A 26,493-nucleotide genomic window follows, 5' to 3' on the forward strand; every position below is an offset into this window, starting at 1 on the left:
GGTGTACATGTGGGAGGTGTAGGTCCAAGGTGAAAGTGAGACTGGAAAAGATTTAAAAGAGCATTAAGCAAGAAAAGAAAAAAAAAGAGGAGAGGTAAAAGGAGCTGGGAAACAGAAGGATTGCAGTTGGTTGGTTGAGGAATGATTTCATATGAAAAGAAATTTGTGACAAGAAATGAAGATAATTCTGCAGAGGAGAATTTAAATGTAAACAAAATAAACTGTATGAAAACTAGAAGGTAAAAGAAATGAAGGTCAACAATAACCTTTGTTAAGATGGAAGAAAGCACAGCATACCTGGATGATAATAGAAGGATCCACTAGAGGGAAAAATCATGTAAGACAGAAAGGAGACATGTCTCAGTAAGAATCCCGAATGGGAGAAAGGGTGTGGTCAGGAGGGAGTGCTGGCCTGTGGTAAAAGCAAGGGCCAGCTTATCCATAAGAATGGAAGAGAAGCCAAGGTGCAGTTGCAGAAGCAGGTGGGAGGGTACGTGAGTAAGAGGAACTTGTGGACATTATCACAGTAAAATAGGAAGCAAAGTACTGACCTTATAATGGCAATAGAGAGAGAGGCATATGATTACTGATGAGGAAATACAGGAATGAAATTCTTACCTATGAGAATAACCAGACTAAGAAAATGTGTCAGGCAGCATTAAAATCATTTAATTATCCAGAATTGATTGTCTGATGCTAACCTTACAGCACTCAGATCTTTCATTGTTATTCTACCATAAGATTCTATATCTTTCCCAAAGCACCAAATAAATTGGGCACCACAATTCTCACTGAAGTGTAAGTGGTTGAACACCCACATGCCCAAAGTATAAAGTAAGTGATATAACTAAATGTTTATAAATACGACAAAAAGTTACTTAGGTAAAAAAGGGTTTGGATCCTGCCTACATATCCAAATATAAAATTAAGTATGTATTAGCCAAACCAAATGTCTTCTATGTGCATTTGAGCTGCTAATTTGAGACTCCTGGTATACTGCTACCACTAAGAGTGTTTGCATGTACTAGGAACTAAAAGCTTTAAAGCATGCTTTACTGTACTGGCTTTCAAAGTGTGGTCCTAGAGTCCAGGAAGAGGGCCACAAAAACCACAGCATTTTTATAACAATACCAATATGATACTTTCTTAATTTTATTTAAAAACATTTTCCTGTTTTTAAACTCTCATTCTCTCGTAAGTACATAATCGAATTATCTAGAGCTACATGACATATGACAACACCACCGATTAGGGAGCTATGAGAGCCAGATGTGATCTAACAAACTTGATTAAATATAAAGAAATTTGCTAAATATAAAATAATGCAATTCTAGAGGCTAAGGCAGGAAGAGGCCAGCCTGGGCGACGTAAGTGAGTTCAAGGCTAACCTGTACTACTGCATAGTGAGGCCTTGTCTCAAAAAGTTATTCTTCATAAAAATTTTATGCTGATATGATGTTCATTTTGCTATTTGAAAATGACTAAATAAAAATTTTTAGTTTTAATTTTAAATAGAATAAATACCCATAAATATAACTCCATACAAACAAAAATCTCTTAAGTTCTCTGTAATTTTTAAGGGTATAAAGGAATCTTGTGGCCTGGCAAGATGACTCAGTGGTCTAAAGCACCTACTTAGAACAAGCTTGGCAAAACACAGGGACCGCGGTTCCATCCCCCAGCACCACATGCCAGCCAGCCCCGCCCCCTGGTGGGCTGAGCTGCCCCCCCACACAATAAATAAATTAAATTTTTTTTAAAAAAATAAAGGAATCTTGAGACCAAGACATTTTAAACCGATGTTGTAACTACTCCATTATTACAATCAACTAGTGGACAGGGAAGATGTACAGAAAAGAGAATTTGTGAAAAGCAGTGGTTGTCTATAATTCATAGGTAGCTAGTCACCAGGTTGAGTATAATGGTTCTGTGTTTAACAAATGCAAAAATTCATATATGCATGATGGGACTTGATTTTTCTTTATTAATTTTATTGAGAAACCCAGCAACAAGACAGTTTCAAAACCAATTTGTGGGACAGTTTCAATAATTAATACATTGCATATTGTTGTCTTCATAGTGGTTATTCATAGTATAAGATGCAGACATAATATCCTGTCCAAACACTATTAGTACAAATCTTTCTTCTCATTGAATTAAGTAGCTGTATATCTATCCTAACTATTTTGTATATATATATATATATATATATATATATACAAAATGGTCCTTCATTTATATCACCCTTCTAGTTTTGTCAGAGATGGGTATTCCATTGCCATTTAATTTTTTTTTTTTTTTTTGCAGAACCAGGGATTGAACTCAGGCCCTTGCGCTTGCCAGGGAAGCGCTTATTCCACTGAGCCATCTCTCCAGCCCTCGCAAATATTGTAGGTGCGTGAATTCAGCAAAATAATCCAATATAGTCCCGTAGTCCATAATAGTAGCAGGTTATCCGTAGCACTGGAAATGTCAGAAGTTGTTGACTTGAGCCTTTTACAGCTCAGCATATTAATATGGCTTTACTTTTTATACTTTGTTTTCATAGTTTTCTGCTGGATGGTTAAGATCAAAATAACACAAGATCTATATAACAAGAAGTGTAACTTTTGTATCTGACAAGGTCAGTCAAATTCCCTCAGGATTTACCCTGAAACCCTGTACTGCACTTTGTAGATCCTTTGTCAGTGTCAGCCATGTGGATGAGTCATGGCCATTGCCTGACCAATTTGCTCTCTGTGAAAGCCTGAGAGAGTGTTTTCTCTCCATGGGACTCTCCTTAGGCATACTCTACATTATCGATCACATTCCTCTGTGGTCCCATAATCTTCTTGATCAGTAAATTTGGGACACAACTGAGTTACATGATGTTACAGTACAGGTTCTCCTGTGTCCTGAGTCCTCACTGACCTTGAAAGGCTAGGGCCAAAATGTTGGCTGTACTTGCAGCCCTTCTTGGACTTGATATTTTATACAGTTTACTGCTTAGAGTTTAACTTTTTTGAAAATTAGGTTAATATTTTAAAAGTTGATGTGAAAAATCTGAACAATACTGAACCTCAATCTAAAATGTATGCCAGTATCATTTAGGATAGGAAAAAAAAATGTCCATATGAATAAAACAGCAAAAGATGTTAGTAATTTTCTAATTCAAGTATGTATTCTATGAAACATTGCTTCTGCATTACATGACAGTTGTGTTTCACAGAAAACCAAGTGTCATGATAAGCTAGGTTCTTCAATTGGGTACTTACACTTGCTTCTGCACTAACCATCTTCAAGTGCATCCAATATTCAGCTCATGAAACATCTAAGCCAAAGCAGTATCTGCCTGTAGCTTTAGACAAAAGTTATGAAAATTTCATGTTTTGAGTTATTTTTGAAATACAAGCACTGCATTCTCCAGAGTACTGAAGAATATACTGTGACAGGCAGTGCCCTTTCCATGTCCCTATCTGAGACATTCTGACATAAGGAAACACTCTTGAGACACATCAAAGTCCAACAGTTTGAGGGTTTTGTTTTTTTTTTTTTTTTGACAAAGAAAATGTTTTTCAATATTTTTTTTAGATGGACAAAAAATATCTTTATACAACTTAAAAAGCTAACACCATGAAAAACTGGAATAGATTATATCTAACAATTAGTTATGTAAAGCCAAGCTTATTAACTCTAACTCAATTTGTAGGTAATCTTGTTTGCTAAAAGCAGTGGCTATGCTAGATCTCTCCAGATAGCAAATAAAAGTTTACAGACATAAACTATGTGTTAAAATACAAAAATGATAAAACTAGAAAGGCTTATAATTAATACTGAACTAACTAGAAATAAACTTAGGATTCTGAAATTTTAGGAAAGTAACATATCAAAAAATAAAATAAATATTATGATATTCTAAGTAAAGGAAAATAAAAGAGTGTTAAGATATAAAGTTTTCTGTGTAACCAATTAAAATGTTTGAGACCAAGAAATACTGCCTTCTTTTATTTTGTGTTTAGGAAAAGACAAAACTAACTTTTTTTTTTTTTTTTTTTTTTTTGGTACTGGGGATTGAACTCAGAACCCTGGGTTTGCCAGGCAAGTGCTTATTCTGCTGAACTATCTCCCGGGGCCCAAAACTAACTTCTTTTTTTCATAGTGAGTGAAGATTAAAAATTTAACTAATGATCTCTAATATTTCTTAACAGTTTACATGTCTCTGACATCAAAAGAAAAAGCTAAATTAAAAATTCCTAAATGATATGCTGACATGATAAAACATTAAAGTTTTTCATTCAATTTGTTTCCTTCAGAGAAATGTGTGGCAAAAGATCTGTGATGTAACAATGTCTCTGCCTTTAATAATTACTCAACTTTTCAAATATTCTATAGACATATTTTTAGTTTTTTCTCCAAATAAACTTTGGAAAACATTATTTGGCAATTGACATTACTCTTATAATTCAGGGGTCACAATATATTAAATATATTATTCAGGAAACACAAAAGGGGCTCAACTATTTGTAGTACATAGATTTATTACAACCCAAAGATTCACAATTCATTGTACTCTAGTTAAAATAATCTATTATTAACTGTAAAAGCACTTTTCAAATTACAGGTTCCCCAAGTAATAATAAGGAAAACCTCTTAAAATTGACAGAATTTCTGGGGGAAACATTATAAAAGTCACTCCTGCAAAGACACATATGTAAGTGTAGCCCTAGAAAAGTCCTTCTAGGTTTTTGCATCATTCATTCATTCACTCACTCATTCATTGATCCATACTGAGAATCGAACTTCCGACCTCATACTTGCTAGACAGGCGCTGTGATGCTAAGCTGTATCCCTTCCTTTTTAGCATCTTTTAAAATTAAGTCATATTATATAGTAATTATTTAATTCAATCACCACTCAAGTTGAACATATAATAAACATTTATCTGATAAAAAAGGTAAATGGATCACTCCTATTCTACTTAATGTTCAAATCTTCCCCTAATTTCTGTAAAGAAAATGAATCTAGAAATCTTTTGATACTAGACTTATAAAGTGTTTTTGCTTCGTTTTTCTTTGACTTTCAATTTAATGGAATCACTCATGGTATATCCCCTCAAAAAACAATTTAGATTAAGTACTGTTCAACCCATTAAAAATAAATTAATGATAAAGCTTATAAAAAGATCCAGCAGTAACAGTGACACTTCTAAAGGCTTGGGAAAAAAAAAAAAAAAGAACTCTAATTACTTCCTCTAGCTCAATGCTTTTAGCTGAACATCAAATCAATGGAGATAAAATTACCAAGTAAATAATAACCAATATGAAAAGAATTAAAATAAAAAAGTAGGAACTGCATCTATAATAGGTAAATACTGCTTCTGAACATTTTTAGTACCTTAAAAATGTATTTGTATTTCATAAATAATACATATTGATATACATATATATCACATTTTATATACATATTGGACTGCAATGTGAAATATATCTCAGTATAGATTAGGTTAAAAAAAAATCTTTGAAAGCCACTGCTGTAAATGAGTTTCCTAATCTCCCTTTTTTCTTCTTCCCTTCAGCTTCTTTTCCCATTTTCTTTTCTTCCCCTCCATTCCCACCCCTACCCCACACCCTTTTCTATTTTTTAATATGGGGTCTCACTATGTAATACAGGCTGGCCTTGAACTCTTCCCAGTGACCCTCTGCTTCAGTCTTCTGAATGGTGGGATTAGAGGTATGTAATGAGAAGCCCATCTACTTCCTAAATTTTTATTTATTTATTTATTTATTTATTTGTTTGTTTGTTTGTTTGTTTTGGTGGAACCAGGGATTAAACTCAGGTCCTTGTGCTTGCCAGGGAAGCGCTTATTCCACTAAGCCGTCTCCCTGGCCCCATTTTATTTTATTTTTTTCCTAAATGTTTAAAATACATATCCTCTATAGTACTTCTTTATCCCATTTTTAAAATTGATTTAAATTTTTTTTTTTTTTTTGGTACTGGGGATCAAATGCAGGACATTGTATTTGCCTCGCAGGAGCTTAAATCACTGAACTATCTCCCTGGCCCTTTATCCCATTTTTTGTACTAGTTTAGCAGCCAAGCATCAGAGACATTAAATACGTCACTGAAACCTAAATTGAGAAGTTTAGCTTATTGTGTTAGAAATTGATGATTTAACTTTCTAAACATGTAACATATAAAATTAAAAATTGTAATGCTAGAAAATCAGTTATATACTACATACAGTTTGTTTAAACACAGAGTGACAAGCAAAACAGGTTTCTTCACAGTCACATGAACTGTTATAATTTTCATGAAGAAAACTGAAGAACATTTCTAGGAGGGGATCCCTTAGGGTAATCATTTTGAATTCATTTAAAAAATATATGCAATTTAAATAAATTCAGTTGTTAGTTTCTAAGACCACAGGAGATGAGAAATGTATCATTACAGGAGAAGAAAATTTCCGCTATGTCAGTGGTGTTAGCATAAAAGAAATGAGAAGTGACAGCCAAGGACAGGGGCAGGGGTAGGGAAACAAGAGAATTATACAGAAATTATAACTATATAGTGCTCTGGGACCCTTCAGCAAGAGAAACTCCTTGGGTACAGAAATAGTATTTAAAGCTTTGTCCAATTATCTTCAGAATTGCAAACTTATATAAACGATAATAAAAACAACAGCTATAACATAAGGCGCATCAACAGTCACATTGGCTCCAAAGTCCATGCTTTTACTCATTCCACTATACTCTTTCTTAATAAAAATTTAAATTATGTTTAGGAGATTAAATTCAAGAAAATATTTCAGAAAATAAAGATGTGACTTTTTTCTTTTATGTAATTAGTACAGGGTCTACAGGGTTTCACTACATAGATCAGACTCATAGTGATACTCCTGTTTTCAGCCTCCCAAGTGCTGGGATTATAGCTGCGCGCCACCCCACCCAGTCTCAACTGTGGGGGCAGGGCTGGCACAGAACGCTGGGGATCAAATCCAGGTCCCTGCGTCTGCCTAAGAAGGAGTTTTAGTCCGCTGAGCTATCTGGCTAGCCTTCTAAAGATGTGATATTTAAAAGACTTTCTACTATAGTATGTTTTTGTTTCCCCAAAATTCAGATGTTGAAACCTAACGCTTGGTGGATGGTATCTGGCAGCACAACCTTGGGAAGTAGATATTGTGTATCATGAAGGAATTAGTGTCATTATAAAACACTGGGCAAGCAGAACAAGATGGCAGCAGTGTAAAGCTGTCCAGTGACAGTCTCCACAGAGAACTAGCCATTTGAACAACTACTTATGCATGAAATTACCTTCACAAGAGGTAAAAAAACCCAGGTAAGAGATCACAATATCTGGTTATAGAAAAATGATAAGAAGCACTGATGAAAGAAAAAAGGAAGGAGGTACCCACATGACAAATCCCCCAACTATAAGCATCACATCATTTAAAGACAGTCATGTGAGCAGTGCTAGCCTGGGGCCAAGAGACTGTTCATCCTGTCTTGTTTAGCACAATGTGGATAAAGACTCTCTTTGTTGGGCAGCAAGATAAAGAAGCAAGTGCAGGACTTTGCTTTGGAGTTCAGTGCTAAGTGAGTGACATTCACCAGTGGATCACAAGGTCCTTCTTGACCAGGGTCTGTAGACAGAGCCTCTGAACTTTTCCTGCAGCCAAGTAGAGACACAAAGTACAAGTAGAACAGAACTGTGTTCCAGCTATCATCACTTGTGGCTGCCTACAGTGGTCTCAGGCCATAAGTACACCATTGTAGCAGACAGGCCACAGCAGCATAGCCTTGATCTTGACCCTGTGCTGCACTGCTCTTGGCAGGCTGTGTGGTCACTGGGTATAATCTAGCCTTGTAATGTTTGTGCACAAGACTGCTTACTTTGCTCCCCTATGCCCATGCAGCACAGCACAGAGAATCATCGACCACTAGAGGGAAGAAGAGGGAGAGAGGCACCGCCAAGTTGTGGCTTAGGAATTTAGGGATGGACAGTCCCAGTGCCACACAGAATACTGCCGCTCTAAGTCACTCAGGCCAGTGATTATGAGTAAAATATTTGGACTGGACTCAGTCACAGGCAGAAACTTGCAGGGATGAACTAACTCTTTTAGGTTCTCCCCCAGCTCACCCTGAACAATACACCAACTTTAGAGGTTCCCCTACAGCAGAAACAGTGACAACACACAAGATTAGCTATGGTAAATTTGGACTTAGGGTGCCATCTAGGGGACAAATAGTACCAGTGACCACAGACCCAGGGAAAAGCAGTGTGCTTAAGAATTACTAGAATGATAAGCACACAGACAAAAGGCAGATGACCTAAACTGGATACCTAACCCTTGAATATTCACGTATCAAAGGTGCCAACAGAAATCACAACTCTCACAGAACCCTGAACTCCCCAAAAGGACCAAAAAAAAAAAAAAAAATGCCAGTAAGCAGAGCAATCAGTATATATATGTGAGCTCTCAAACACAGAATTTAAAATATTTTAGAAAACACAAGGAGATAAAAATACAGAGAAACAATTCAGTCCTTTAACAAAGAAACTTAGAGAAACTTATGTAGTTTAAAAAGCAAACAGAAATCCTTGAGCTGAAAAATACGGTAAATGAGATAAAAGATGTGGTAGAGGGTATCCATAGCAAACTAGATCAAAAAGAAAGTGTCAGGTCTTGAGAGAATGGCACAGCATTTTCACAGTACTAAAGGACAGAAAAAAGCAAATCACAAAACTCAAAACAAAAATAAAAACAAAACAAAACAAAAACCTCCACAAACAAGGAATCTGCCCTTTAGAAACATAATAGAAGGTTGGGGACGTAGCTTACTGATGAAGTGCTGCTTGGCTAGTGACCACAGTAGTTCTCCAATCCCCCCAAAGGAATAAAGAGATATTGATCCATTCCCTAGCAAAAAAATACCTGTAAGAATGTATCCCCATCAGTTCTGTCTTATTAGAAACCATAAAAGAATTCTTTAAACTGAAAGATATACAAGTAATTTAGAAGAGACTCCCAGAAGGCACGGAATTCATAATTAAGAATAACAACACAGGGGCCAGCCAGATATATCTCAATGGACTAAAGCACCTGTGTAGGCAGGCGCAGGGACCGGGGTTTCGATCCCTGGCCTGCTATGCCGGCCCACTGTGCCAACTCCCATCTCTGGGGTGTGTTGAGATGGAGACTGAGACAGCGTGATGGTGCATGTCTATAAACCTAGTCCTTAGGAGGTGAAAACAGGAGGATCACTATGAACCTGATCTGTGTTGTGAGACCCTGTTCTAAAATTAAAAAAAATAATAACACAAATTCTATATACAGTAATATTATAAAGTGTACATATACCATTCATATCTTTAGTATGAAGAGTAAAAACAGTAACTGTGTTAATATGTTCAGTAATAGGACATAGAAAAAAAGCAAAATAGGACATTAAAAATTAACCTGTAGGGAGGAATGGGTAAGTTTTCTTTGTTTTTGGGGGGCTATCTTTTTTATCAATTTTAAGTTTCTAGTTTTTAAAAATAGTTTGTTATAATCTAAACACAATTTTTATAATGCCTTATGGTAACTAGAAAGCAAAAACATATAGAAAGCAAAAACATTTAAGACATACCAAACATAATAAAGAAATCAAAACACATTACTAGAGAAAAATCACTTAAATTCTTGAAATGACTATAAGAGAGAGAAAGAAATGACAACCCCAAGAAACCATAAATCCAGGAAAATAAGTTACATAACATCTGTATTAAGATCTTATTTTTCAGTAATTATCTTGAATGTAAATAAGTCAAATTCTTTAATAAAAAGACAGAGACAAAGAAGGGCAGTCAGCTGAATAAAAGGAAATAACTGTCAATAACATGCATCCACTAGCAAAACACCTAGATGCATAAAGCACCTATTTACAGATCTAAATGGAAGAAGAAATGCAGTACAAAAGTATAGCACTTTATCAGCACAGTTTTGGCAATAAACAAGAACATTCTACCCAATAGTTGTTATTGTACAAGTGTTATTTGGCCACTTATTTTATTCACCATAGGAAGATAAGACCAGAACTAAGTCAGAACTAAACATTAAAGTCTGAGAACAAGTCTGCTCTTAGTTTTTACAGATCTCCTAAGAACAGAGAGGAATACTTCTAAGATCATCTATTTCTAGTTATGTAGTATAGACTTAGGACATTCTGACTTCTAACACTCTAGTGTAGTGTGATTATTCCTGATGCTCTAGGAATCCATAATACTGCATATAAGAGAATGATGAAGCAAGTCTGTCAAACAATAATTCAAAATAAATAGGTTTTCAGTGCTCTCTGTACTTATTCATTTCTTTATTGCAATGAAGAATTTGAGACTATCATCACTTTTCAGTAATAGCCTTGACTTGCTGCGTACTTGTTTGTAAACATACTGCATTTTTCTCACTGTTACATCTTTCTTTTCCCTTGTGGTACTGAGCATCGAACCCAAGCAATATGCCCAGCCATTGTGTTTTATTTTGAGACAGGATCTCACTAAGTTGCTGAAGCTGACCTTGAGTTGGTGATCCTCTGTCTCAGCAGCTGGGACTACAGGTGTGCACCATCACACCCTGCTTGTTAGTCTTTTATAATTAGTGGTTTTTGTCTTTTAACATCTATTCACCTATTAGACAGTTTTTAAATTCTTAACCCTTCCTTCTCCTGTGCTCTAGACTCATGTGTCTACCTGTCCAGTGAACATCTTTGCCACAAATATATCCAACATGTCTCAGTTAAATTCTTCACTCTTTCAAACTACCTCCTTCATATTTATCTCTTTCTATTCCTGGCACTAGAATTCTAAGTCATGATTTTTATCACTACATTTTTTCCTTTCTTCAGTACTGGGGACTGAACCATGGGGCTTCTCACTGAATTATACATCTCAACCTTTTAATGTTTTATCTGGAGAGAGGCTCAGTCAGTTGCCGAGGCTGGGTTTGAACTTCTGCTCTTCCTGTCTCAGACTCCATGAGTGCTGTCATTTGCAGGCATGTGCTGTCATACCCACAGGCTTTATGGCTTTATTTTTTTTCTGTCATTACATATAACACAAACACTGCATCATATTCATTCTATCTCTGATATGTGCTTTCTGTCCTCCTTTACATCATTCTTGGCATAGTATCTCTGCCCTGAGGGTTTCTTTGCTTGTCTTGCCTACTACGGTAGGCTACTTGGTCATCTTTAGATTCTAGTTTTATTATCTCCCACAGAATAATCTCAGATTAATAGCTGTATAGAATTCTGATTATAACCTACCCTGCTTTAAAAACTTGATATGATTCCCACCATCAGCTATATCAATAAACTATTTAATCTTTTAACTTCATGTAAGTGCATAAACTCCTTTTTACAAGCCTATTTCTCACTCTTTCTTAGTCATAGTGTATGTGAAGGGTGAAATGGCAATCTGTTGTTGGTCATACTGGCCTATATTTCTATAGGCCTAATGTTAACCTTTTTAACTGAAATATTTTCTACATCTTTTCTTCTTTTGTAAATATCACCCTACTCAACTTCTCCAGGACAATGGCATAACTTAATCACCCATACAGACCATAAGTATGATCTAATATTTGACATGTAATTATGTATCATATTTATGATAAACTATCACATGTATTAATTCAACATAGCCATTTTACTCCTAAAGTTTTCCATTCTTCCTTCAATGTCTCTATATCTTGATTCCCCAAAAGCAATTTTTAAAAGTACTTTTCATTAGAATATCTTCTAAAATGCCTATCTTTCTGGTGTAATATTTGACTATATGGAAAAAGCTAAAAAATAGAACTGCAATACTGAAACAAAGGAACACTATTTAAAAAACTCAATTTTTTTTCTGGTTAAGAAAGGGCAATGGCATTGTGGCTAGAGAGAAAAAGCAGGGAAATAGGTACTCAGGCATAAAAAAAGCTTGTGCAGGAAATCACTTCTGTGATTCTGTACAGCCCAGGTACAAAGCTAGGGGCTAGCAGAATCCAATGAAAGTTGACTTTGGACTGACTATTAGAGCTGTTCAATGCTGTTAAGAAAGCTAATTATTAAGTTAAAAGCACAGAAGAATTAGGTCCTGAACTCATCCTTGCTCTGGATATCTTTTTAGAGACAAAACAAAACAACTTTCATGTTATTTAAATATTCAAAATGCGTGACTTATCCAATACAGCATTTTTTAACTCATGGGACACAAAAATACAGTCCCTCTTTTTATTTCATGATGAAAAGTTCCCACAATAATGTGTGTTTGTAAATAGTATTTCTAAGACATGGCAAAATGTAAAGATTTTAATGTTATTTTCTTTTCAAGAAATGCCAAAGAGAAAATCTATTTCCTCTGGTCTCTGGTAGTACTCATACTTGGTGACTCAGTATAGGCTAATGAGGACAACAGTTTAAACAGTCCCACTCCATTTCATTCTACAATGTCTCAGGAATTCTGATACAAGTCATTTTTCATTTATTTTGCTTGCTTTTTAGTTCAATTTCCAATCAAGGAACACATATAAAACTTATTGTTCATCCTGCTTTACCTTGGTCTTAACCATCCAGCAGAAAAGTATAAAAACGAAGTATGAGAAGTAAAACCAAGGTGTTAGGTTGAGCTGTGGGGGACTCAGGTCAACAATTTCTGACACTGCCAGTGAAGCGGACGACCCAATACTATTATGGACTACTGGACTCTTTTAGAATATTTTGCTGAGTTTACACACCTATCATATTTAAATGATGGAACTTAACAAAAAAAAGGGGATATAAATAAATGTCCATTTTATATCTGTGTATGCAAAGTGGTTAGGATAGATATTTAGTTACATTCTCTTAATGAATAGAGGGATTTGTTCTAATGGTGTTTGTAAATAGGATATCAAGTCCGCATCTTGTACAGTAATTAACCACTAGGAAGAATGTATGCAATGTGTTAACTATTGAAACTGTCCTACCAATTTGGTTTGAAACTGTCTCATTGCTATTTTTTTCTCAATAAAATTATGGAAAAAAAAACCTTATTGTTCAGACAGCATTTTAACATAGCACTCAATTTGGTAGTGTTGTTGCACAGTTCAAAAAATAGTCATTAACTTTTAAAAAGCATACCTAGGAGTGCAGTGAGTTTTGGAAGAAGTCCAACTTGCACCATCTTATTCCTCAGTCCTGTGTCAAAGGACAGGTTAAGCAAAAGCCGCAGAGTGATATTTAGTAAATCTTCATGCTCACATGGTATCAGTTTTACTAGTTTTTCAACAATATCCATTTCCACCTACACAAAAAGATGTAGTGAGGTTTTATTGTAAAATAACAGAAAAAGATTAGAAATAATTTTTTTTACAATTATGTTTATTTTAAAGATAACTGTGTGGTAATCTTATACTCCCAGTTCATACCATTTCAATCTATACAGTTTACTGAAATCAAACTTTTGAAAAGAAAATGTTTGCAACAACCTATTTCCATATCATCTCTTCCTTCCCTTATTTGGTTATAGTACATCAAGTGCAAGACAAATTACATTTAACTCTCAAAAACGTTGCATTATTGAACACTACCTACAATGTACCAGGCCCTGATGAAATAACATCTCAAACTGGTCTCAAGGACTCCTCAGTCTAAAAAGTGGACAAATCAAACAATAGGAATATGATAAAAATTCACTACACAAAGTATTCTGGAAGCAACAAGGAAGAAGCTATTCTATCTAGAAGAAAAGTCCACTTCAAATTAGGAAGTGTCTTGAACAGGAAGAAACTGTTCTTTGGTTAAGACAGGCAGAGGTAATTCAGGTTTGAAAAAGCAGGCAGTAGATGGGCCATCAGGAATTAAAGTCCTGTTACTTTGGTATGACCACAGTGTAAAGTAGTTGCTGAAGATTTGAAGTAGCTTAAAGACAGACCTGCGCCGGATCACTGAAGGTTTAGTGCTCTGCTGAGTTTCGTATCATCCTACAGGTAGCAGAGTGTCCTTAGTGATTCTTAAGTCCACGGGATAATATGTTCCTAAGCATGGAACACTCCTGGAATCTCAGTTAACAGCTAATGGCCAACCGTGGAAAAAGGCCTAATTACGACTACAGGTATCAGGCCTCTTTTTTTTTGTGCAATCAACTAACATATGTTCCAATTAAGGAAAAATCATTTACGCTTTTGTCATGTGTAATGTGAGGTGACAGTCAGTGGCTAACTGGAAATCATACAATGCTCAGGAGAAAAACTGGGAAACAGGTAAATGTTAACACTTTCAAACAGAGATGAGCAGGATATGGCTTGTAGACCTAATTTGGCCTGTTGTTTCCATACATCCCATGAGCTAAGAATGGTTTTTGGCTTTCACTTTTTTGGTCAGGGAGGGAACAGTAGTGATCAAATCCAGGGTCTTGTGTGTAGCAGCTAGGGAAGCTGCCTAGTGAGTAACTACCACTGGTCTATATCCCTAGCCTGGTATAGTTAAAATAACAAGGACGAGCAAGTGTGGTGTTGCAAGACTGTAATCCCAGCACTTCGAGAGTCTAAGGCAGGAGCATTATTTAGAGTTCAGCACCAGCCTGAGCTACAAAGTGAGCTCAAGGTCAGCCTGAACTGCATGGTGAGACCCTGCCTCAAAGACACACATGCACTCCAAAATAAAAAGAAAACACAAGGAACAATGATGTATCATCACACATGAAAATTGTATGAAATTAAATTTTTCATGAAGTTTTACCAGAACAGAGCCATGGCCATTAGTTTATAAATGGTCTTTAGCTGCTTTCATGCTATTACAGCAGAGCTGAGTAACTGTGATAGAGGTTATGTGACCTAGAAAATCTAAAATACTGACTATTGGACATTAAAGAAATGTTTGTTGGCCTCTATCCTCTGCTTTTGAGATATAAAATTGCAACAAGAGACTTTTATGCTCTAATGAGAAGTTACAGAGGGCACTACTAATCACAAATTTTGTAATGGAAGCCCTACATTAAAATTTTTGAAGATAGCAATCCAAAGAACATAGCAATAAAAATATCTCATGTTAGCTGTGTACGGTGACCTATACCTATAATCCCAATACTCTAGGACACTGAGGTAGAAAGATCACAAGTCTGAGCTTACCCTGAGCAACTTAGCAAGATGCTGTCTCAAAATAAAAAATAAAGAGGACTAGGTTGAAGGGTCTGTAGCTCTAAAACAAAACAAAACAATAAAACAAAACATCCTTTCATGTCTTTTAGTGATAACTAAATGCTAAATAAAGGGAGAGAAATTCTATTTATGAATTTAGTGATCTAAATCTTTAGTGAATGTTTAAATTTAAATGCATTACAGTAAAAGACACTGTCATATTTATTTTTTTGATACCAGGGATCAAACTCATGGCCTTATCTTTGCTAGACAAGAGCTTAAGCCACTGAGCTATCTCCCCAGCCAAAGACACTGTCATTAGTTGTTTTCAAAATACTCCCTCTCATTTCAAATGCACTTATTTCATCATTCTTGCTACTTTACTAAGCAGTTCTGGAAGACTTCTGTGTCTTTAAATTGTGGTTTAAAGATTGTCTTGATATGTTGAACTGATTCAAAATGTTTCTCTTCATGGAGAAGAATCAGAAATGTCATGGTGCCAGATCTGGTGAATAAGGTAGATGAAGATGCACCGTAATGCAGAGTCTGCTTTTCCATTGGATGGTACTCAGCAGCAGCATTCACTGGATTTTTGATATTATTTCAGTAAGGACAGAAAAGGACTTCAACTTCAGAAAGTTGTAAGAAGGATGGGCTAAATATGGTCAAACTAAGGGAACTATTTTGTGCAGCTGCCTTGTTTGGTGTTGGTCTTTTTGATTTTAGTGTATTTTTTTTGGTTGAATTGTTTTTTAGAGGAGGTTTGTTTTTTGTTTTTGGTACTGAGGACCGAACCCACGGCTTGCAGCTTGCTAGGCAAGCATTCTACCACTGGACCAAATCCCCACTCCCTAAGGGAACTATTTTGAAGATTAATGACAATGTGCATTTTGCTATGAGTTTAAAAAAAAACAACAAAAAACCATATTTTTAAACACATCTCATAAGTACTTGAATCATAATAAAAAGATTTCAGAATAATCTTGCTTCACTATTGTTTCATTGGGGATCTAAAATATACTGTTTTCTTCATATCTTTATTATATTCTTTCACTGACCTCATGAAGATAACATTAACAATTTAGTGCTTGCTTTCCTTTTTTTCTTTTCATTGCGTATCTAGGAGTGATCGGAAATTTGCTTTTTTTAAAAAAATTTTTAATGCCAAGCCAACAAAACCAACATGTGATTTTTCCTCCAGACTTCTATGAACACTTCACAAATACATAGTAGCCAAACCCTAGAGTTCTCCATTAAAGAGTACAAAGCAATCTTGAAAGACCTCTAGAAGTCAAATACAAAATATAAAAGTTGATCTAAAATGTAAACGGAGAGGTACAAACTAATTTTGAAAAAGAATAATGGAGGCATTATACAGTCTGGTATCAAAACTAACTATACAACTCCAGAAATCAAGAGAAAGATACACAGGTGAAAGAAAAACTCATAGACTAATAGAAGATAGTCTAGCAATAAATCACATATATATAGCCAATTGATTTTCGAAAATAGTACAAAGCAACTTCAATAAGGTGCAAAAGCAATTCCATGGTGAAAGAAGTCATTCAACAAATACTGTTGGAACTGGATCGAAATGGACACCTATACTCAAGACTAAGAATATTAATCCACATCTTATATACAAACTTCACCCAAAATAGAGAAATCATAGGCTAAAACAGTAACAAAAATCCTTTAGTAATCTTGCGAAAAAATAGGAAGACATAATTGTGACCTTCAGATAAAGACTTTCATATTTGGACCAATGAGATGGCTCAGTGGAACAAGTGCTTCCCTGGCAAACGCAAAGGCCTGAGTTCAATCCCCAGTTCCACCAAAAACAAACAAACAAACAAACAAACAAACAAAACTTTCATAATACGACACCAAAAATAACATCCACTGGAAAATGTTTAATCCTGGACTTAAAAATTAAAAACTCTGCTCTTAAGACCAGGAGAATGAAAAGACAAGCCACTGAAAAGATAAAAAATACATGCAAAACATATAACTGATAAAAAGTATTATATCTAAAATATAGAAAAAAGAAATCTTAAAAGCTATTAGCAAGAAATAAGAAAGGGCCAGCCAAATAGCTCAGTGGACTAAAGCACCTGCTTAGGCAGAACACAGAGGTCAGGGTTTGATCCCCAGGCTGCCATGCCAGCCCTGCCCAAAGGACACACTGAGAAATCTTAACACTGGGCGTGGTGGCACGTGCCTGTAATCCAAGCACTTTGGGAGGATGAAAAACAGGAAGATCACTATGAGTCTGATCTACCTAGTAAGACGCTGTAGACCCGTAGACCTTGTACTAAACACACACACACACACACACACACCAAAAAAAAAAAAAAAAAAGGAAAGAAAGAAATAAGCAAAACAAGCAACACATATCCTTTGTTAGTCCTCTTTATTTTTTATTTGTATATTGGTGCTAGGGATTAAACCAGGGCCCCATGCAGACAAGGCAAAACTTTACCACTGAGCCACATCCCCAGCCCCTATTCTTCTTAATGTTCTCATGACTTACGTTTTTGTTATATTACAATAATTTACTAGGTGAATATATTATACAAATATTATATGAGATATGATTCAATTTAAACCACTAATTGTAGAAGGTATATTCTTAGACATACTTGCTCTAAATGAATGTCTAAAAATAAGGTCAGTATTAATTCACATCTACAGTACAAAGAACACTTTTATTAACTGATACCATCTTGCAAATAGTTCAGCTATCTCCCTACCTTTTATAAAAAAATAAAATAGCCACAGGCTTCAAGCTGTTACTAATTATATTAGATAATATTTTTCTCCTGAAAAAGCCATAGCATAAATGTAGTAATAAAATCATTTACAGAGTTTGCTATTAATTTACGCTCTTACCACACAGTGTGGAACGTGAAGTGTCATTAATCAATCAACACTAGACTTGTATTTAATACAGCTTACTAGTCATGTCTTTATGGTTGATTAAAAGGAAAAATTCAACCTCAATAGCTAAATTTAGTGATTGTCTCAATATGTAATAATCTCTCCAATTTCATAAAATAAAATTATAATTAGTATCTTTATTAAGTTTCATGAAAAGTGATAAAGCCAACATTTTAAAAAATTTTAATATTGTTTTGACAAATTATCATGCCTATATTAGTACTCTAAATAACTACTGTGAAGATAATATACAAGATATTAATTATTATAACTCCTAATCTGATTTGAAAATTTTTTGATAATGTATTTGGTACATGGTCTTGCTGTACAGCTCAGACTTGCAGTAAATCCTCCTGTTTTCAGCCTCTCCAGTGCTGGGATTACAGGCTCAACCTACCACACACAGTCTCAGTGGCTCAGCATGCCAGAGGGTGGGACCAGCACAGCATGTGGTGCTGGGGATTGAACCCTGGTCCCTGCACTCACCTAAGGAGGTAGTCTGCTGAGCTATCTCACCTGCTCAATTTTGTTATTTTTAACAATAAAAGATATTTTTAAAATTATTATTAATCTTGTTAAACGTGTTAAAATCTAGGTATTCAAATATGTCTCATTAATTTAGGTGAACCTTTCAGAACTTCAGTTCTTCCATGCAATGCTTTGATGATTTATAGCTTTCAAGCTTATACAGAAAATAATTTTAATAATAATCTTGAGGTATTTTTAGTAGAAGGAACACGTAGTGCATTACTTAAATAAAAAAATGAATCTATGCTTGGTAAATATGTGTTGATGGTAAATAAGTCTGAATGGTGAGAAACTACTAATGGTGCAACTACTCTACATAGATAGATGTATATAGTTCAATTTATACAAATGAGAACCAACTACTTGGCTACACAATAACTACTTAGGGATCACACTCTATCATTTTATATTCTTAGATATAAGGTCAAAGAAAACAAAAATTGTTTTTAGTTAATCTCTCCTAGTACATTTAACCTTAAAATAATTCAAGATATAACTAATTATTAATGATGAAAATTAAATATTAAAAAGGCTGGGGAGATAGCTCAGTAGAATAAGCACCTGCCTGGCAAGCACAGGGTCCTGAGTAAAAGAAAAGAAAATTAAATATTAAATATATTGAGGTAAAATAAAAGTTTCTACAGTCAATAATCAGAATTGAAGCACTTATAAATCTGATAAATCACTCACAGTTTTTTAATATGTCATGAAAACATAAGCTACTTCCTAGTTCATTTCACTTTTTTTTTTAAATTTTTTTTTATTTTATTTTTTTTATTTGTGTGTGTGTGTGTGTGTGTGCGCGCGCGCACGCGTGTGTGTGTGTGTGTATGTGTGTGGCCAGCTCAGCCCACCAGGGGGCGCGGCTGGCTGGCATGTGGGGCTGGGGGATTGAACCGCGGTCCCTGTGCTTTGCTAAGCTTGTTTTAAGTAGGTGCTTTAGACCACTGAGCCATCTCACCAGCCCCACATTTCACTTTTTTAATTAAAAAAAAACTTTAACTGATTTACATGGTTCAGGGTCTTGCTATGCAACTGAAGCTCTTAGTGATCCTCCTGGCTCAGCCTTCCCAGTGCTAGGATTATAGGCATGTGCCACCTGGTTTCAGGGACTGAAACCCGGGGCCACCACAGCATGTTGCACTGCGGATCGAACCTGGCTCCTTGCGCTTTCCAGGCAGGAGCTTAGACTGCCAAGCCATTTCCTCAGCCATTCAAAGAAGATAGATTATAGTTTTAAGTACTGTAGTATAGTATAAGTATTATAGTATACTATTAATATAGATTATAGTTTTAAGTACTATATATTATACTAGTACTTAATGTGAAACTAGTATACCTGAATGTGAAACCACTTATACCAATAAGACATAGTCACATACAGTTAATCCATTAATTGCAAAATGGTCTTTGATAGAGTTAAAGCCCATATAGCATTGTTAAGATTTTACTTTAAGAAAATACTCAGATGTAAACTCAAAATTGCATAAACAAATACATGTACTAAAGTGGTGCTTATAATAGGTAAAGTGATAAAAAACTAATGTTATCTGAAAAAAGTGTAGTTATTTACATGATCTTTTTGGTATGCTACTGGACTAACAGAGATGCTTTAAGGATGTAAAAAAAAGCAGATAATAATATTTCTTTTACCTTTGGAGCTGAGATGTAACTAAGTGGTAGAATACTTACCAGCATGCATGAGATCCCTGTGGTTCAATATCCTATACCACCAAAAATAAAACACCAGTCCTCTAAAAGGCTTCATACTCTATCTTCATAAATTAGTCTATCATTCCTAATCTATAGAGGGGAAGTATTTCATGCCCAATTTGTATTTCTCAAAGATTATTACATCAACATAATAGCAAATAGGAGGCTAATGCAATAATTCAAACAAGAAATGAAGAAATCTATATACAAAGTGCATGAAATAATGAGGAGGCACTAAGAATGGAAGGAAGGGATAGTTTTCAGAGATATTTAAGGAACAGAATGAAAAGGTTGCAGCTATCAACTGGACTGATAGGTGACAATATTGGAATAAACTGTAATTTCATACACTGATATCAGAAACGAAGGTAGCAAACTAGTTTAGAAAAAAGAGGGTTAGATGACCATGAAATACAATTTTAAGATTAAACTAACTTCTATGTATTACATATAAGATGGCAAGATCAATTATAAATGACACATTAGAAAATATTTTTATCTAGACACTTTTAATTATCTGGAATATTAACTAATATGGAATATATTTCTTAATGAAGCCATTTCAGTGAGTTATTGCTATTATAACATTTTTAGAATTGCTGTAGTAGTAAAATATTTTACAATATATTCTAGTAAAAAATGCATAACATGAACTATTTCAAGAAGGAGCTTTGTAAATTACCATATCATTTTTATTCTCCATAAAAATGCTGAGTTTCTTTAAGAATGTTACAACTAAAATAAGCAGCTCAAAATTGTCCCGATCAAGAGCTTTCACCAACATGTGAACTATGTTTTTATTCCTCATCTTCAGTTCTGTACGAGTATCCTCTGCCAGATTCAGAAGCAAATAAAGAGCAACTGGAAAAACAAAACAGGTAACAGTTAAATCACTGACGTATTGAGTCAACAGTTAAATTACTTCTTATTTATCAGGATAACAGAAGTAGTTCTAAAAAGATAATGTATCATTTTGAAAAACATGTTCAGTAATTAACTAGAAAACATTAAATATTAAATGATACATACATATTATATAAAATAAAACGTAATCTTTTGATAAGAAGGACAAATAACTAAAATAAGACAATGACTGTAACTCTCCTATAGCTTAGTGCTTCACAGAAATCAAATGGCAATTGAAGGATTTAAGTCAGCACGTGATTAAAAGAAGCAAGGAAAATGATTTTTGTGCATATAGAAATACCATAACACTAAAGACTATTGTGCCAAAGAGCTATAACCCTAAATACAAAGCATAGTTGAGAGGTACAAATGAAGATTAAAAAAATCTACTTTCATCATTAAACTGATTTTCTGTTAGTCACTACAATAAAAGGTCATTTGAAATTCTGTTTATTGTTATATTAAATAAAGTTCAATCTCTATTAGTACGATACAGAATTTGTTTGGATCCCGTCATCATTCCTAGTAAGAATGAAAATTAAGAAACAATATTTTCTGGATAGATAGCTTGGTGGTCCAAGCACCTGCCTGGCAAGTGCAAGGTCTGGAGTTCAATCCCCAGTACACTATTCCAGGCCTGGCATGGTGGTGCACACCTGTAACCCCAGTGTTGGGGTGGCTGAGGCAGGAGGAACACTACGAGTCCAAACTGCATAGTGAGACCCTGTATCAACAACAAGAAAAAAAATAAAGAAACAATATTTTCCCTTTTACTTAGACTGGCAGGGAGCTTCAGAGTTAATTTAAAAGGTTTCTAAAAAATAAAATAAAATAGGTTTCTGTTAGTGCATAGTCTTTTTGTTCTTGTATGGCCTTGATGTCACTTACTACTCTTATATAATATTTATTGTATTCTTATGAAATACCTTCATGTAAGGCTATGAATACATATAGAACAAGAGAGACTTAGAAGAAAAAGTGTGATTTCAACAAGGCTGGAAATAATGCCTCTATCATACATTTATGGGGTACTGTTCTCAGAAAGTTTTTCAATAATGGAGAAAAATTAGCTCTAGATTAGATTTTGCTTATGCCCAGACTAACAAATTCTTAGCTCAAGATGTACAGCGATCAAATTATTTCTACATAATTTAAGTGTTTGAAAACAAAGTTCAAATATATATGTAAAAAGTATAAAACACTCAAGAATATAAATTTCATACTGTGACAGTCAAAGATTGTTGTTATGATTTGTATCTAGTTGTCTCATGTGCTCAGAGAGGCAAGGCATGTGGGAGCTAACTGGATCATGGGACGTGATACTCATGTGTGGATTAGTCCACTGACAAGCTTATAGCTAAATGTGATTTGGGAGAAGGTTGGTTGGGGAATGTAGGTCACTAGAGTATGGCCTGAAAGGGTGTATCTTTCTCCCCTGCCCCTCAATCTCTCCATTTTCTGCTGTCAGGCAATGAGTTGTTTTTCATCAAGCTGTCCTGCCCTGGAACCAGCTGACTATGGAGTAAAACCTCTACAAATTATAAGCCAAAATAAACTTTTCTTTTTTTAACATGTAGGTGGCTGGGTATTTTGTCCCAGCAATGAGAAAGTAATTAAGACAATTATCAATAATACAAAGAAGCAGGAAAATACAACATATAATTAGGGAAAAAAATTAACCCCTGAAACTCTTCTAGAACAGACAGAGGTCAGCTTTATAGGATAGTAACAGTCAAGATTGTGTATCTATTCTAGATCTTCTAGAAGTTAGGTTAAGAAACAGGAAACAATAATATTCACACTTTCTAACAATGGAAACTAAAATGCCTGAAATTATAGACTAGATGCTATTACCAGCAGCTTGATGATGGAAGAAAGATTGAATAATCATAAATCATACAAAAATAATCACACAAGAAAAATGATAACAAAAATGTCAGGTCTGAAAGAAATGTGGAAGAAAGATTGAATAATCATAAATCATACAAAAATAATCACACAAGAAAAATGATAACAAAAATGTCAGGTCTGAAAGAAATGTGGAACAACTTCAAGCATCCCAATATATATGTACAATTATATTAAGTGAAAATGTAACAAAAACTTCCAAATTTAATGAAAAGTATAAGAGTTCTGATAGGCTCACTGAATTGCAAGATAAAAATGAGGAAAACTACACAAAAGCAGATCATAATGAAGCTATTTAAAGCAAACGACAATCTTAAAAGCTATCGGAGAAAAACCTATATTCAAAGAAAGAGATGCTAACAAACTTCTTATAAAAAATAATGTGAGCAAGATAATAGTGATAGTAACATGGTTAGACTTCAGAAAGGAAGGCAATTGGATCATGGGAATGGATTAATTTATTAATAAGAGCTGAATGTTCTATTCAGAGGTAAAGCATAGTTTTAAAAGGTAAGTCATTGCGGGCAAGAGATGGAAGGGTATATTTCTGTATCCCTTCTCTCTTCTCTTTCCTGCCTCTCCCCCACCCCCCCATGTCCTTCCACTTTCCTCCAACATGTCCTTCTACTATGCTGTTCTTGCTTTGGAGCCAGCCAATCATGGATTGAATCCTCTAAAACCATGAGCTAAAATAAGCTCTCCTCTTTTACTGTGTGTATGTCTGGTATTTTATACCAGCAACAGGAAAGTGGTTAATATACATTTTCTCTAATGATAATAGAATTAAATTAAACATGAATAACAAAGATCTCTAGAAAATTCCAAATTATACAGTATCAAAATAACTTCCTTCTAGTAAGTGGAAGGTCTTGGAAATTTTAAAGTTTTTAAAACCAAATGAAAAAGGAAACAGATGGAGACGGGCCGGGGAGTTAGTTCAGTAGTATAAGTGCCTGCTTTGGAGGTGCAAAGTCCTGCGTTCAATCCCTGGTACTGAAAAAAAAAAAAAAAAAAAAAGGAAACAGGTGCTGAGACCAGGTGTGGTGGTACATGCCTGTAATCTCAGCATTTGGGAGGCTGAAAACAGGAGAATCACTATGAGTCCAAGCTACATAGTGAGCCCTTGTAGACCCTGTAACAAACACATAAAAAACAAACAAAAACTGCTAACAGCAACAAACTACACAAAAGTGATGGACAGAAAATAGACTGTTTATCTAGTATGTACGTGGATAATTTTTGTAATGAAAGAGACCAATTCAGTAGATGAATAGCTCTACAAAAATAGTACTCGAATAGTTAGATATTCATATACCAAAAAAAAGGATATTTATCGATACTTGCACAATATGAAGAAAAAAATAACTTGGGCTTGGGAAATTGTTCAACAGTCAAAGCACCTGCCTGGCAAGAGCAAGGACCCAGGTTCAATCCCTGGCACTGGCGCCGTGCCAGCAATCCAGCCACTGAAACTGGGCATGGTGATTCATGCCTGTAATCCCAGCCTTGGAGAGGCTGAGACAGAAGGATCACTACAAATCCAAGCTGTGCAGCAAGATGATGTACCAAATAAATAAATAAATAAATAAATATTTTTAGAAAAGAAAAACATAACTCAAAATACGTTGTAGACTTAACGGAAAAGCCTTAAGCTATAAAACTAAAACAAAACAGGCCTAAATCACTGTCACTGTCAGTTAGGAAAGGATTTCCTAGATTCAATACTAAAACCATGATCCATGAAACACAAGTTATACTTCATAAAATTAAAAGTTTTGCTCTTCAAAAGATATTACGAATGTAAATGATAAGTCACAAGAGAAAATCTTTGCAATTCATGTATTTAGTAGAGGCTTGTATGCAAAATATAAAATGATCCAAGTTTTGAAAAAGAAGCCAAGATATAAAAAGACTCTTTAACAAAGACAAACACATGGCAGCTTGCTTGCTCACACTTGCTAGGGTGCGCGCGCGTGCGCTGTCTGTCTGTCTCTCTCTGTCTCTCTCTCTCTGTCTCTCTCTCTCTCTCTCTCTCTCTCTCTCTCTCTCTCTTTCTCTCTCTTCCTTTTGCTATTTTCAACCCATGAACAGAAATAGCTGCCCCTCTGCTATGCAGTTCTGCCTTGGAGACAGCTAATAATGGATTAAAGTCTCTATAAACTGTGAGCTAAATAAACGTTTCCTCCATTTAAAAAAAAAAAGAGAAAAGAAAAGGCAGATCAGCACATGAGGAGATGCTTGATAGAGTAAGGAAACTCACATTGAAACTAGAATAACACATTATTTTAGTTATTAATTAATAACTAAAATTAATACAAATGTCACATAGATCACTTAGTATAAAATGACTGGAACTCTCATTCAGTGATGATGGGAACATAAAGTGGTATGATTGCAACTGAAAGCTGCTTTGTAGTTTCTTAAGTATTGAAACAGCTTTCTAGCTATGCCATCACTAGAATTTGATAGCTTATGCTACTTCATTATTTAGCATTTAACTCAAAAGGCAATTCACAGACTAAGAGTCAAAGGTTGTAAAACAATACTCTATATGCAACAAAAACTGATAAAAAAGCTGAGGACAATATTTTATTCACAGATAAAGTGAATTTCAAATCAAGACTGAGTGAGACAAAGAAAGTCACTACATCCTTGTAAAGGGAACAGTCTAAGAGGAAGAGATAATACACATAAACATATATGTAACACATACCAGTATACCTGTAAAACAAGTATCAATAGACCTGAAAAATCAAATAAGCATGAATACAATTCTATTGGAGGATCTCGATACCCCACGGTCACAAAAAGACAGTTCAACTAGACAAAAAAAAAAAAAATTAACCATAAGATATGAGAACTGAATCAAACTTTTAAAGAAATAGACTTGGTAGATCTCTACAATGTTTCACTCCATGACATCAGAATACACAATCTTTTTAGATGCATATGGGACATTCTCCAAAATAGACCACATACTAGCTCACTGAATATGCTGAAGTAAATGCAGAGGAACTGAAGTTACCCCATGCATATTATCAGACCACAGTGCGAAGAAATTAGAAATCAATGGCAAGAAAACCACAAAAACTTCATAAATACATGAAAATTAAATAACACCCTCCTGAATAACCAAAGGGCCACAGATGAAATTAAAGAAATTAGTTTCTACAATTAAATGATAATGACAATACAATATACTGGAGCTTACCAGACACAGTGAAAGCAGTCCTACAGAGCAGTGAACACCCACATCAGGAAAATAGAACAAGCTCAAATAAACCATTTACTATTGAGCATTAAACTTCTAGTAAAGCAGGCCAAACCAAAAGCTCATATAAGGAAGGAAATTATAAACATGAGAGTAGATATTAATGAAC

General features: G+C 34.8%; 1 protein-coding gene across 1 annotated transcript in view; it reads right to left on the reverse strand.

The window, feature by feature from the left end:
- Positions 1-26,493, reverse strand: part of Kifap3 (kinesin associated protein 3) — a 190,547-nt gene that overhangs the window by 87,647 nt on the left and 76,407 nt on the right. Inside the window, exons 6-7 of the mRNA XM_023701945.1 lie at positions 20,982-21,160; positions 13,122-13,284 (exon numbers count right to left, since the gene is read on the reverse strand). Of these exons, the coding sequence (XP_023557713.1) occupies positions 13,122-13,284; positions 20,982-21,160 (342 nt within the window). The remainder of the gene's footprint in view (positions 1-13,121; positions 13,285-20,981; positions 21,161-26,493) is intronic.

Source organism: Octodon degus, unplaced genomic scaffold (genome assembly GCF_000260255.1).
Source record: "Octodon degus isolate 3935 unplaced genomic scaffold, OctDeg1.0 scaffold00144, whole genome shotgun sequence".
Taxonomy (NCBI): domain Eukaryota; kingdom Metazoa; phylum Chordata; class Mammalia; order Rodentia; family Octodontidae; genus Octodon; species Octodon degus.